The sequence below is a fragment of the Adiantum capillus-veneris genome, chromosome 23 (assembly GCF_014529385.1).
Source record: "Adiantum capillus-veneris isolate H3 chromosome 23, ASM1452938v2, whole genome shotgun sequence".
Classification (NCBI taxonomy): Eukaryota; Viridiplantae; Streptophyta; class Polypodiopsida; order Polypodiales; family Pteridaceae; genus Adiantum; species Adiantum capillus-veneris.
The window spans coordinates 1,322,532-1,337,938 of NC_140953.1; the positions used below are offsets into that span (position 1 = coordinate 1,322,532).

A 15,407-nucleotide genomic window follows, 5' to 3' on the forward strand; every position below is an offset into this window, starting at 1 on the left:
AATCCAAACATTTTTTTTTTCGACGCAGAAAATAATTTAAATCCACTTAGTCTATTTGGAATGTTTTTTGACCATACTTAAAATGTGCTGCAAGTTTCTGGACCCTAAAGCCTCGTGTGATTTTAGTATTATGTGGTTCGGCCATGCTATTTGGTTTATTGTCAATCATTTAAAAAAAACTCTTCCCTGAGAAGCCTGTGGACTTTCATCTACCCTTATTTGTTCTTGGTTGGCGGGACAAGCTCATATTGCTTTTAACATCTTTCGCAACCAGATGCTTTATATTCTTAAAGAGCTCAAATAAAAAGAACATGGCGCTTATCTCACCACATATGTCAACTACAAGGGAGTTAAAATCGTTACTGGATTACTCAAGCCTTGCATTGAAGATGACGATTCTCCTTCACTGAAAAGACTTAACTCTTTAACCACCCCCAATAACTCTTTCACATCTTTTCTAGTATTTCTTCTAGCTTTAATAGGGAAAAGTCTCGTAGCTTTACTAGAACACCGTCACCTCTTTGACTTGTAATCTTTTTCACCTTGGAGGTGATTTTTGGCCCTTGTGGAAGGAAGTGTCTCTCAAAAAAGACTTCTATGAAAAATCTTATCTATATACACTATTTATACCATAATGAACTCTTGGATTGGTTTTAGCCCAAGTCAATCTTTTGTTAGTATTTGATCTACTTTTTGGTAACCATAAGATGTCGAATAAAGTCCTAATTGGTTGGACATATCATCAACCTATTAAAAGTTTAGTCTACAGCAATGACTTTCTACTTCACAATACTATCTATGATTGTGCTTACGATAAGTTTGATGCTTTTTGTAAAGATTTTGGTGATTTAAGCAAACATGTCTGCACTTGTGATCGCAAGGTGATTGATAATCCTATAGTCCAAAAAAATCATTGCTAATGGACTGAATCACATTCCAATTTTTCCAACAAAACCCTACCTTGCCCCATCAGCTTTACTTAGTTGCTTGACTGACCTAGTCAATACTCTCCGACTGGAGAAGACAGTCATACTAGACTTAACCAAATTGGTTCAACAACTCACACTATCCAAACCAAAATTGCAGGGGAGAGGGTCTATCAATAAGAGCCCTATTTTCTATCTACTCATTGAATATAGTTACTTTTTCAATAATTGTATATAGAAGCATACATGATCGCATATGCATGTATTCGTGTGTGTGTGTGTGTGTGTGTGTGTGCACGCGCGCGCTCACGCACATTGATGCATGTGAGAGTACACATACGTATTTATGTGTGCGTGTGTATGAGCGCACACATGGATACATACATGAGAAGTTACATGTGTACTAGCTGTGCACGTGTGTGTGTGTGCGCACATTCATCCATATGTGTAGATGTATCTGTGTATTTATGTGTTTCTGTGCAGATTGGCAAGCTTGAAATAGAGACCCATCCATACTTGAGAAAGATCCATAATGACTTCCTGATCTGCAAATTATATCCCAAAAATTGAAAAAATCATTGAAATTGCGCAACAAAAACGGATGTCAATCATACCTGATTATTGAATAATTCAACATATGTACATCATCCTTAGCCGGGTTCAAAATAGATACCCACCAATAAATGCATGCCAGATGATTTCTGTGGCACAACAAGGCTAAACACAAAACGATTCAATTAATTATCAGCCTGTGTGCCACATCTTAGTTTTCCCACAAAAAGGCTATGGACAAAATCAATTGAATCAGTAGTCACTGATCAGCATGTGCTCCATAACTTAGTAATCTCCCACTTAGCAATGCCAATGCACTGCCACCATGTACTCTCTGCTCTACCTCTCTTCTTTGAGGTAGAGACACAGAGGACATGCTAAAAATATCGGTATAATTGCTCCTGGATGAGCCAGTATGAAGAGGTGCCCTTTTATCTTGGAAGAACAGATCCCCTTTCCGCATAGACAGAGGCACCAGAACTTGAGGTGGGAGCACAGGGCGTTCGAAAGATATATCTGGCCCTGCCATTACTGTTGTCAGTATATTATCATCAGGTAACGTATGAGTTGGGGCAGCTGACTTCTCTGGCGCAAAATCTGCCGGTGCACTAGTATTACTCACATCTGGCAAAGAAACACCGGACCAAAGTCCCATTCCATAGTCAGACAGCCCTCCATCAACCTTATCTGTAGCCAACCTTTCTTCCTCGGGAAATTTCAGGCTGCTTCCATCAAATGTTAAACCAGGCGTGTATCGCAGAGCATTTGAAGGCAGCTCACTTGCACCATCTTGCCTGCCCACTCCTTTATCTTCAGAGAGTCTACCAGCAAGGATAAACGGCTCTTGTCTCGCACATTCAGCGCCACTGACATCTCCAAGCCCATTTCTCCCATGCATGGAAAGCTTGCTGGCAGAATCGGCAGACTCCATATTATTTCCTGCGTGGATCGATCCCTCCACTATACCTCGGAACAGTCCGGGTCCAATTCCAGATGAGAGCGTAGTCCCTATAGTGCCCGCACCATGCACTCTCCGATCCTGCACTAGTGCAGAATGTGCAGCACAAAGACCTAGCTTGCCTCTTGCAAATCTCTCACAAGGGCCCTTGAAAAGATCTCCCGTCTTGTCTTTAACGAATTCGCTATATGGAGAACCTTCTTGACCCCAACAACATCGCTTGCCACCCCCATGGGCTTTACAGAAATCTGTGCTGCCCTGTGCACTCTTCGTACAATTCTCAACCTTGCAGCGCTTGCCTCCACCATGCCTCACGCAGAAATCTGTTCTTCCTCTTGCGCTTTTCGTGCAATCTGTCACTGCACACCGTTTTCCTCCTCCATGCGCAACACAGAAGGATGTTCCCCCATGGACACTCTTGGTGCAGATACCTCCACCTTCGAACATGCATCTCTTGCCACCACCATGCCCTTTGCAGAGAGGGGTACTGCCTTCTGCACCTTTGTTGCACCCTTGAATCATGCAGCGCTTTCCACCTCCATGGGCCTTGCAGAACATGGTGCTGCCTTGGGCACCCTTTTTGCATCCTTCATATTGACACCGCCTGCCGCCTCCATGTGATATACAGAGTCCCGAATACCCCTCGGCACTTTTCGTGCAGCCTTCCCTTTGACATCGCTTTCCTCCCCCATGCCTGATGCACAGGCCTGAACGACCTCTTGCCGCCTTTGTACACTCATCGTGACTACACCTGCGACCTCCACCATGGGCAATGCAATAATCTGTCTTTCCTTCTGCACTTTTCGTGCAACCAAGACTCTCGCACCTTCGACCCCCTCCATGTGATTTGCAATAGACTGTGCTTCCTTCAGCCCCTTTGCTGCATCCTTGCCTCTGGCACCGCCTCCCACCACCATGAATGATACACAACCCAGATGCCCCCCTTGCACCTTTGTTACATCCTCTGAACTTACAAGTCTTAGGGGCTCTTTCACACGAGGCAGAAGGTACACTCGTAGAAGTTGTGCCACTTGATGTTCTGGCATTCATGAGAATATTAGTTTGAGAGGCAGTCTCTTTGTCTGTAAACGCGACACAAGTCTCTCCAATATGGTCACAAAACATGCCATCAATTTTCCCTCCTGATTGCTCCTTCCGTCTTTCTATTTCAAATGATGGGAGGGACTCCAGTCTACGCCCCATCAAGAGGGATGGTATGTAGCCTCCTGCCTTGATGGACCGTGCAGAGGTAGAACCTTCATCAACAATAGGGATGCTTTCACAAGATAGAGCTTCATTCCTCGGCTCTTGGTATGTTGCACTCTGCACTAGAGCAAACGGTGCATTTGACATAAAATCAGCATCGGCAGTGACCGACGAGCTACCTGACAGACCCAGCTGCAGTTGCATCCCCAGATCATGTATTATAGGATCAACAATCCCCATATCTGAGTTTTTTCTTCCTTGGCTCCCAATGAATTCAACATCACTTTGTTTTGAGTCAAAAAGGAAACCCTGCTGCACCGTTTGCCCTTGACTGAGGGCATCGTATAGATGATCACCTGAATTAGTTAAGGTTAGCACAGATCTCCCTCCACACGTAAGGGATGTAAAACAACGAGCTGCCATACCTTCACAGTAGGGTGCAGTTAGCCCCAATCCAAGATCGGTCGGAAAGCATTCATCCTCCATACCTCTTACGAACATAGTTCCTGATGATGACTGACTTCCTGTACTTTTGGAAGGGCTTGTGCTTGGAGCTGCAGCATCCTGGCTGAATATATTTCTTGAAGTCCCATCATTCACCCTCTTCCTCTTCGAGCTACCAGAGCCATTAAACCAAGGATTCTGCACCATGCCGCCCCATGGAGATTGCGACATAGTAGCTGCGCTTCTATGCAAGTCCCCCACGCTCTCTTCTCCCCCTGTGAATCCCCCTATAGAGAGGGATGTTACAGGCATGTCAACGGGAGCACCACCGCGATGAGAAGGGTACTCCATAGCCACGCTGATGAGTACGGGGAAGAGTAGAAGATGATAGTTCCCAGCTCGCGTGAATGAATCGGAATCTCAGAGGAGGAGGAGGGATATGAGGGCCGTACGCAAGCGAGGCGAAGACGGAATCTGCAGAAGCGGAAGGAAAAATGGGCACCTTACATGTGGCCAGAAGCCACAGAGTCGTGGGACAATGTCGGGTGGCTGCAAATAGGGGAGCACCATGGCAGCAGCAACGCCTCGGAGCTATGGGACCACGCGTGGGGCAGCAAAGCCCTTCTGTGAAAGTCAACACGAGCTACAGTCTCTCTCCTAAACTTGAGACGGCCGGCCAAGTCAAGGCGAAGGCGCGAGGTAGGCCTGGGCCCTGGACGATCTGAGGCTGGACGATGAAATCATCATGATTCCTGATTAACCCATCTCTCATTCTCAGCCCCTAGAGAAAGATTCAATGCGTTGACCCCTCGCCTGAGAGGCCCCATGAAACTTGCAGAAAAGGGATGCTCCTTTTGTCCAGGTTAGAGCCCCGTCCCACCACGCGGCTCAGGGGAGGAGCTAGAGCCATTCTATAGTTCTAACCCTATGACTAAGGGCGCTTTCTCACGCAGTCAGAGCGGAGATAAAGATAGTGCGTACTTTCTAGAGGCACCTCTCAGAAGGAGGAGTTAGAATTGGGCAAGGTTGTTGCCTGATCGATAGCGGGGGTGCTACCTTGCATCTGGAGCACCTAAAATAGATGGTTCTCGACAAGGCAAGCCTAGACCAAGGAGGCAACAAGGACACATGTCAAGCTCCTCTTCATATTGTCCTCATAGTGTGCCTAAAGCCTATTGGTTGACCTCCCAAGTGATTCAATGATAATTTAGTTAATTTAATTAATTATTTATGCATTTATCAAGTCCTCTCTCTCAAAGGGGAAAGGGGGGCACTTGTCCCAAGGCTAGCATGCTTGCTTGATATGCACTCTACATGTGATTGACCAGGCTCGCAGGGGTCCAATGAGCTTCCATCTTGAGCTAGAAGAGGGACTCGACCAAAGGAAGGAGGGGGTTAGCTTGGGGGCTATACTCTCCCACTCTCTCTCTCTCTCTCTCTCTCTCTCTCTCTCTCTCATTGTGTGAGGTGCAAAGTGCAAGAGCTCCATCTCCTTCTCTAAGCTTGTAGAGAAGTTGAGAGCTTACACCAACACTCTTGGCTATGGAATGAAAATCCAACCAAGAGCCATGCTCCAATGCTTAAGCTTGCCATCTTCTCCATCTTCATTACTATGCTATTATGTATGCTAAGCAAGAAGAATGATGATAAGTGAGAACTATTTCTTTCTCCTATGAATGTTTCTTCTTCCTCTTCCCTACCCTCATTCCCCGCTAGCTCTCTCCACCTTTGAAGGTGTTTGAGGCCTTGGGACTCAGGCTGAGGATGGTTAATGCTTTCTACAAAGTCTATGTTATGCTTGTGATGCATGAAGCTTTCCAACTTCATTGCATCACCTAGGTCACAAGGAACACAAAGATTGTATTGTACCAAGTCTCTCTTGATGGGAGAATTTATAATACAAAAGCCTATTGGAGGGGGGACCGGCTCCACATAAATCCGGTCCTCAACTGTTATCAAGTTCTCGAAACTCTCTCCCTTGCAAAAGTATTGTTCATGCCAAGTTAATTAAGCACTATGGTTATGTTGCTACCACTAATTAAGTTCACCCTCTATGTTCTCAAAGTAGTCTCACAAAAATGTTCACTCTAATTCTCCTAATTCCGCTATTCTCAAAGTTCATAGGTCTTTTCCATTACATTGGTATCAGAGCCATTGGTTTCTCTTTTCTTGCTTAAGAAGAGAGGTCCTTAAGTTTTCCATGAAAGGTTGGGTCTGTTTATTGCAATCGGGTAAGTGGAACAGGGATCTATTACCTTGGTTGAGAAGGGCTTAGTTCGAGGTACATCGTTGGAACTTAGGGATTCGCTTCTTTCTCGTTCTTTGGCTTCCTCCTCTCTTATGGGATTTCCCTTTAGGAGGCCTCTTGATGAGACCCCCAAAAGAAGACTCTACCCCCAAAAGAAGACTCTCTCCCATAAGAGAGGATAAATCCAAAGAACGAGAAAGAAGCGAATCCCTAAGTTCCTCTAAAGATGTGGCTCCATGAAGATGGCGGTCTAGACGATTGCCAACTCCTCCCAAGAGGAAACGGTCAACCCACAATCCTTCTCCTAGTCACTCCGAAAGGGAAGAGAGGGAACAAAGGAAGAAAAGAGTAAGAAAGAGGTCACCCTCTTCTCCTTCTTCTTCACCTTTCTCCTCTTCCGACAAAAGCAATAACTATTCTCCTACAGAATACAGGAGGGGAGGACATCGCAAATCCTACCCTGCAACGGTGAAGTCCCAAAGACATGGAAAACTCTACGAGTTTCCATCACGAAGCAATTCCTTGCAAGTGATGCAAAGGACAAAGTGCTTACCAAATGACGGAGTTTGAAGCTTCTCTCCCATGAGTCTATCCACAAATACATGGACAAGTTTTGGGATTTACATCTCAAGGCTATTGTCTTTCAAAAGATATACTTTGCTGAGAAAAAGCAACAATTCTGTGCGAGACTACCTGAAGAGATGGCCAAGTACGTCAACTCCTTACGGCATGTTTCTATCACCGAAGTAATCCACCACACCATGGTTGCTTCGTGCATCAATTTCCAACAAGGGGCTAGAAGGAATGCCAAGCCCATGGAAAGCAAAGACAAAAGTGATGCAAAGGAAGAAACCAATGCCCAAAATTCTTCCCAAGGAAATTCCAACAACAACAACAATTGGTCCAAGGAGAAGGGAGTTTACAAATGTTAAAAAAAAAACTCTCTCCTAAAGAGCTTGAAGCTTTTCGTAAGGACCACAAATGTTTTAAGTGTGGGGAGCAAGGACATGGCTATCATTCTTGCCCCAAGAGAAATGCCTGCAATGAGACTCCTAGAGCTTCCACTATTGAAGCTCCAAAAGAGGATGCTCATTGCAAAGGATCACCTCTCTCCTATGCTTGGGGAAAGGTAAGGGAGCATGATGCCTTCATCCTGTTTGACCCTGGCTCTACTCACAAATTCATATCAACGGAGTTGGCCACCAAGTTGGGCATTCAAGCTTTCAAGATGGGAGATACTGTAAATACAGATACAACTTTCAAGGGAAAACAAGCCTTCGTTACTCCCTTGATTGGGAAGTTGAGGCTTCATGTCCAAAGCTACGTCGACAAAGAATAATTTTTTAGCTCTCCTCTCCAACATGCGGATGTTATCCTAGGGGCACCATAGTTCAACCGCATGGCTGCCAACATGAAGTTCCCTGAAAGGAGAATCTACTTCACCTACATGGAAAAGAGCATGTATATAGATGCTAGTGAGTCTGGTCGTACTATACCACTTGTAAATTCTCCTGCTTTTGACAAATCAATGAAAAGCTTAGTTTTCGCGTACATGATTTTTGTCAAAGAGCCTGTAGATGGCAGAGACAGTCTCAATAGGTGGGAACTGGCTCCTAGAAGCCGAACAGCAGACCAGTCAATAGTTACCATGGAGGTTACCACAGTAACTTCAAGGGGCTATAAATAGGACCCATTACATTGGAATCGCGTTGGTTGTACTTTGGGCTGCTTATCTTTTGACTTCTTACTCTTATTTGGGTGGTTTAGTCTTGAAGCTGTTCTTAAGCTACACTATCTTCATTTGTAATCCTACTATGTAATCCTTAATACAGTAGTTGAGTGTACTTCAGTTGGATATACCTTGTATTCATTCTTCATGAACTCTGAATCTGAATCTGAATACTATTTCCAGTCGTTCGGTCCGTCTCTCGCTTCAATAGATATATTTCAATTCATGTAACTATTCCAGTTCAGATTCTATCTTCTCTTCCAGTTCTACTGATTGAACTAACGACTCACCAGTAGCTATAAATTCTAACACTGGAATCAGCTATCTCAGAAGAGATCAGCTCCAATTCCATTTTGGCGTTCATGGTGGCTAGAGCTGTTGCTCATTGACCAGAAAAATCTTCTCCTAGTTTGAGTTTTCAGCTGCAGTGATGGCACCCAAACCAAGCCGTGGCCGGAAACCATCCTACGGCATTGACCCTATCCTTGAGGAGTCAGAAAGAGATTCTGATCCTAAGAATGAACAAGTAACTGACACTGAGGCTTAGGAAGAGCACAGTCATGCTGATGAGGCAAAGGACTCTCAGCATTCTAGTCAGTCCAGAAGAAGAAGGGCTGAAAGGGAAGAACGCAAGGCCAAGAGTTCTCGGACCATACAGGGGGATGAAGGAGCCAAAGGCAGTAAAGGAATTCACCATAGTTCCAGTAGAAAAGCCAGGGAGGAAACAGAAACTGAGACGGAGGCAGAAATTAATTGGGATGCAGACACAAACCATTATAAGAAAGCTTCAAAAAGGAGTTAGGGACCCAACGTGAGAAGAGGAAGAAATGATGCTCATAGACATGATGACACATCTACATTGAAAATTTCTTTTCCCATGTTTAAAGGGGGAAAGAAGGATGACCCGGATGTTCATATCCAAGCCTTTGAGTAGTATGCTGAGTTGAAAAATATTGATGAAGATGACTGGGGTGAATACTTTTTGCAAACATTAAAGGAGGCAGCAAGGAAATGGTACTACCATTACCCGGCTTGCCAAATCAGATCATATAATAAACTGCTTAAAGATTTCCGACTGGAATATTCAGGCAACAGAGGAGATGAGGATATACTTTGTGAATTGGATAAGATAAAGCAGAGAAAATTGTCTCAGTCAGAAGTTATGTTGAGATAATCAAGGAACTGACTAGCCAACTGCAGGAACCACCATTTGAAAAGCGGTTGCGAGCATGGTTTTTGAATGGTTTTCGTAGTAAGAAGCTTAGGGAACAGGAGGTGCCAACACCAACAAAGAAATTCAATGAGTTGGTGCAGCGATCCTTGAAACTAGAACAACAAGCTAAGAAGGAAAAGAGTCATAGGAAGAGGAGGTCTAGTTGAGGATTTTGATTCCAGTAGGGCCTCCAGTAGTTCTAAAAGTAGCTCAAATGAAAAGAGCAAAGACAAGCTTAAGAAGGTTAAGACTTCCAAAATGCTAAGGTTCCAAAATTCAAAGGTTGTGTCCAAAGGTCAACCATGGGGGAATTGGATGCTTTGTGTGTGTCAAAAAAATTGGATGCTTTGTGTGTCAAAAAAATTCTTTACAAATCCCTACTTAGGAGGGGGCGAGCCTTGCTTGTAGGGGATGAGAGAGAAAGTCACACACACACACACAAGCTCCCTTTACACAAAGGGAATGAGGGACACATGTCAGCTCCCTAGCCTAGATGCCCACAAGGTGTACCCAATTCCTATTGGATGGCATTGGAGGTGGACCAATGAGAATTAGGCTTGAGTAAATCTAGTTTAATTAATTTAGAAACACTTAATAAAAGAACAAATGAGAATTAAGCCCTCTAGAAGACTATTGGACAGTCTCCCAAGGGGTCTAATGAGCATTCAGCAGCCCAATGGCTTGCTTGATTCCTATTGGCCAGGAGGCAAAGGGGTCCAATGAGAGTTTAGTTGAATTATTAAATTACCTAAAGCTCTCACAAAAGGGGAAAGGGGGACACGTGTCAAAAGGCTATCACTTATGCTGCTTAATTGTCATTGGCTAGCCCTAGGGAGGTCCAATGAGAGGGTAGCATGAGCAAATAGCAAGAGGGGTCGACCAAGAGAGAGAGGGGGCTGATTTTTGCAAGGCATTATCACACACACACTCACACAATCTCATGTGTGAAGTAAAGAAGACTTGCAAATCCAACCAAGAGCCAAGCTTCAATGCATGCTCATCTCTTCTACCATGCTAATTACTAAGCTAAGCTATGCTAATATGAGTGATTATGTGAGGAGATGTACATATTTCTCGTAAGAATACTCCTACTTCCTCTCAATCTACTCTCATACCCTGCTAGCTCTCACCATCTTCGAAGGTGTGTGAGGTCTTGGGTATGAGACCGGGGAGAATTGATGTTGTGTTTGATAAGTGTTTTGCTTAGTGCATGAAGCTTTCATCTTCATTGCACTAGCTAGTCTTGAAGGAACACAAAGAATTGTATTGTACAATGTCTCTATTGATGGGAGAAACCATAATACAAAGCCCTTTGGAGGGAGGACCGGATCCATGTAAATCCGGTCCTCAACTATTGTCAATAGCTTAATTTCTCTCTCTTTTGAAAGTATTGTTCATGCTATCTAACTAGGTGTTATGCTTTTTGTTGCTCTCTCCACCCAAGCACTCTTGTAATTCTCATTAGGAATCTATTCTAATGAAATTCCCACTATGTTCATGCTAATTTCCGCTACACACAAGTTTTTAGGCCATTAAATGTTACACCTAGATTGATCAAGGTCAATAAACATCCGAATCCTCAGATGAAAGAGAAGGCACAACATATGTTCCAACACTATAAAGATGTGTTCGCATGGGAACATACTGATCTCAAAGGAGTGGATCCAAAGGTATGTCAACATCGAATACCACTGAAACTAGATGCCAGACCAGTACAACTACAACGATATCGAATGAATCCAAATTATGCGAAGAAGGTCAAGGAAGAGATTGCCAAGAAAGCAACATTGCATCTAGCTCAAAGGACACCCCTAGCACCTCAATCACTACAACAAAAAAGGGTATTATTGACGTATATAGCGACGCTTACCGTCGCTATACGCGTCGATATATGCGTCCCTATGAATCTGTCGCAAAGAGCGTCGATATACGCGTGGAAAGGCGTTCCGGGCAACGTGTATATCGATGCGTATATAGACGGATATAGCGACGCGTATATCGATGACCATAACAGTAAAATTTTTTTCTCGGGCAGAGGGCAGGTAGCTTGGCTTGTGCCCAATGAAAAGATGGACAAAGGCACCACAACCAGACTTCCTGCCATCTGCCCAAGAAAGCGAGCAACACCAAAATCAACCGTGCTACCGCAGAAATTTCGGCAGAGTTCCCTTCATTTTTACATAAACTTTTCAAAAAAAAAAAATCATGTTTATGCCTCCTACATGCTATCCATGTAGGATCTCACATGAGATTTAAGACCAATGACCATAACGAACCATAACCATAACTTAAAAGCATAACCATAACTTAAAACTATAACCATAACTTAAAACCATAACCGACCAATATAATCACTTTGATCATAACCAAAAACAAAATTAACAATAACCATAAGCATAGCGAGAAAGTTAAACATAACCATAAACAAAACCTGAACCATAACTATGTCTATACAAGAATAGGAGAAATAACCATGTCTATACAATGACAATGACAACGACAACAACCATAACCATAAGAAAAACAATAACTGTCTGAACAATAATCATAACCATATATATATGTCTATACAAAAGGAGACACAGAAGCGTGTCTGTGTCTCACAAAGCATATATATGAAATCTGGGCCACTGATGACTAGGCGTCACAACCTGCACATAAGACAACTCACAAAATTAGTATTCACATATACTTACTTAATTAAATCAACTCACACATATTAACGTCTCACCTCAAGCGATCAGCGAGAGTGTAAGGCCGCCTAGTCTACAGGCTCTCCTGAAGCATCAAGATCATTCAATACTTCATAGATACCTTTGCGATATCCATCTTACTCCTCCTGATGTGTCGGGGCTCGCTGCATCGCAAGATTCTGCATTTATACAAAAATCAGAGTAATAAGAATACATGATTCATCGCGTTTTAAAAAATGCCATAGTTAAGATTGGATTAGAAACTCACAAACTCATAGCGAAAGGTGTCGAAGCCTCCGCTGCCAAGATGAGATGCCCCCCTGGTCATCTGTCGTATCTGCGCAACCTCGCGCTGCTGTCTGAACTGCATGGCCTCTGTCCGCTCATCCTCCCTGATCTGAAGCCACGTCTCATGTGGGATGCTCGAAGGCTTCGGCGAGCCGATCCTGAAAGCCTTCCGAGCTGCATCTCGTCGATGTTTCACGGTGTCCCGTGCAACACCCTTGATCCAGCTCCTCGGAACAACATCAGAACCCGGAGCAGGCTGGTACTCTCTCAGGATGGTCTCCACTATGTAATTGACTTTGTCCTTTTCCTGATGATCCCAAGACGTCAGAAGGCTGGTCGAAAACTGTAGCTTCGCGAGCTGGCGAATCCGCTGTCTCATCTTAGTCCCGACTCTATCCATGTCAATAGAACCATCTGGCCGTACAGTATAGAGGTTGGAGGCACTAGGATCGTGTGCCCCCCAAGGTATCCGAGGTGTGCCCAGAGGTGTGTCGAGAGGTGTGTCTGGGTAGGACGGGGGTCGTGAGCGAGGAGAGGTCGAAGAATTTGTGGACCCTCCTCCACAGCAACCGCCACCTCCACCTGACGATCGCCGAGATTGGCGAGTGCGCCTGTGCTGCGGAGATGAGGACGTACCCGCCTTTGACCCACCCCTAGGTGTCGAAGCGGCCGTGATCAAAGAAGCAGTTGTCGTACCCATGGGCGTCCCCCCCCCCCCCCCCCCCCCCCCCCATAGGTGTCTCCCCCCCCATAGGTGTCTCTCCCCTAGGCGTCGGACCCTCGGGTGTAAAGCCCGGAGGCGTAGTACCCGTGCCTCTGGCTACCCAGTATTGAGAAGCCTCTTCCATCTGAGCAGGCATCATCCGTGTAACGAAGCCCATGAATGCATCTGCACTCATAGAAGTGGGATCTGGAAACTGGTATGCCATACTAAAGTCCTGCACAAAGAAAGTAAAATAAAGCGTCAGAACACAGTTGTGAAAATTAACTTTAAGCTTAATTTTAAATCAACGTCTTTACACAAACACTTACAGGCCTAGGACTCGACGAGTGAGGCATCATCGATAAGATCTTGCACTGTTTCATCGTCTATCTCTAATTGCAAACATAACTCTGTCCCAACTCGTTCTGGAAGATTGTCTTCATCCATTGCATCTTCATCTACAAGTGTCAATTCTGGCTCGTCTGCGTCATCCCGAGCATAGAAGCCATTTTCCTCTGTCATACCTTCGTCCATCTCATCTAATGTCACAGTAGTATGGACGTCGTCTGACTGACTTTCCTCCAGGAGATCTTGCCCTTCAAATACTTGTTTATTTCTTGGAGCAACCTGAACCACAAACCACCACTGTCTCTCTCGAGGGTCCGGTACAAAGACCACTTGCTCGCAATGTTCGGGGAGAGCAAATGTGTCGCTCGCATCTGTCCAAACCTTTGTAGAATCTATTTGCACAAGTTTGTTTCCATCTCTGCGTACCGTTGCATTGCGACCATAAGTAATCACCTTGAACCACTTCACATCCAACAAAAACATCTCAAACCGCCCGAAGCTTACTTTCAGGATATCTGACACCAGACCACAGTAATCTAGGTTGCTAGTGCTCTCATTCGTGTCTCTGGCACTAGCCCTGCTCTTTTGCATGAAAATAACCATTACCCCACTGTCAAACGTGTTTCTTCTGCTGTCAATTTGTTGTGTTCTGAAATGCTTTCCATGCGACCACAGTGCCATGTATGTATGATACTTCCAGTCACATCCAATAGCCAGCTCTTCCTCTTCTAGAGATATGGGTTCTCCGATCTGTCGAGTTGCTCTCATTGTCTTGTCCAACCATGCCATTGTAGGGAATTCAGGTAGAGGAGCGAGATAGTCTGGCAAGGGTAAACCTCTAGTCGTTCGGCTTCGCATGAAATCATGTCGCTCCCTATTGCGTCTCTCTTTCTCTTCTTCGTACCTTTCAAGCCATTTTTGCATCGGCGCTGAATTTAGTATACAGAACTTCATGATCTTTTCTCGCATGGCGTCGTCCATTTTCTTCGGCACCCCTTGCCCTTGCGGCTCCTCTCCCACCAGTCTTGCATCCTCCTCATCGCTCCACAGTCTAGGAATTTCTGGGTCAGAAACGGATAGAAATTCGGTCATCAATACAAGAGACTCTTGCACCAGCCATCCTTCTGCCATGCTCCCCTCTGGACGCGCTTTTTGGCGAACAAAACCCTTAAGTGTTTTCATGAACCGCTCTAGAAAGAACATCCAACGGCTGTGGACTGTACCTGCCATTGCAACCTCATCTACTACATGGACGAGCAAGTGCATTTGGATAGTTGGACAACTTGTGGGTAGATACTTCTCAATCATGCAAACTGCCTCAATGGAGTTAGCCCTTGCGACTGCAATAGATTCCTCCTGTATCTCCTTGGAAGAGATCCACCACACTAGCTCTGAAATCTTGTATATGCAGGTCCACACTTCCTCCGTTAAACACCCCTTGATTGCAATTGGAAGAATGAATTGCAAGAACTTATGCCAGTCGTGCGATTTCAATCCTGGCAGTTGATCGTCACGGGTGAATGCTGTCTTGAGACATCGCATATATCCTGTTGGCGTCCTGAACTCTGAAATCACCCTTTTAACTTGTTGCTCTTCGTTTTTTAGCAATACCCATGGCGTGTCATAAAATCTAATATCTAACCAACCCAAATGATTTTCTCATATTAAATTGATCACTTAATGTGGGAGAATAAACGGGAACAAGTGTTAAGATATAGATATGTGCTTATAGATCTATCTCAACACGGTGTGAGCGGGATGAAAACACACACAACGCCTCTATAACAACCCGACACACACTCTTGGGAAGATACACACACACACTATGGGGCACCACTCGGCTTACTCAACACACCTGGCCGAGACAGGGAACACACCTCTGGAGTGAGAGGAGAGAGACTATCCACTTGCCCACTCCACACAAACATACACACACACACACACACACACACACACACACAACACACACCCAAAAAAAATCAGCTCAAAAGAGGAGAATTTCTGATGTTTAGATACAAAAGAGCTTGGGCCAACACCAATGGGGCAAACAGCTCACACAATATGGGTAAAATATGCCAGATACAATCACAAATTGGAGA

General features: G+C 44.7%; 1 protein-coding gene across 1 annotated transcript; it reads right to left on the reverse strand.

Annotated features, from left to right (window-relative positions):
* Window positions 1-1,524: 1,524 nt before the first annotated feature.
* LOC147427322 (uncharacterized) lies at window positions 1,525-4,835 on the reverse strand. Its single transcript, XM_086496543.1, has 2 exons — window positions 4,068-4,835; window positions 1,525-3,998 (listed from the first exon to the last, which is right to left on the reverse strand). The coding sequence occupies exons 1-2, from the start codon at window positions 4,435-4,437 to the stop codon at window positions 1,738-1,740; spliced, it is 2,631 nt and encodes an 876-aa protein (XP_086352669.1). The 5' UTR covers window positions 4,438-4,835; the 3' UTR covers window positions 1,525-1,737.
* Window positions 4,836-15,407: the final 10,572 nt, after the last annotated feature.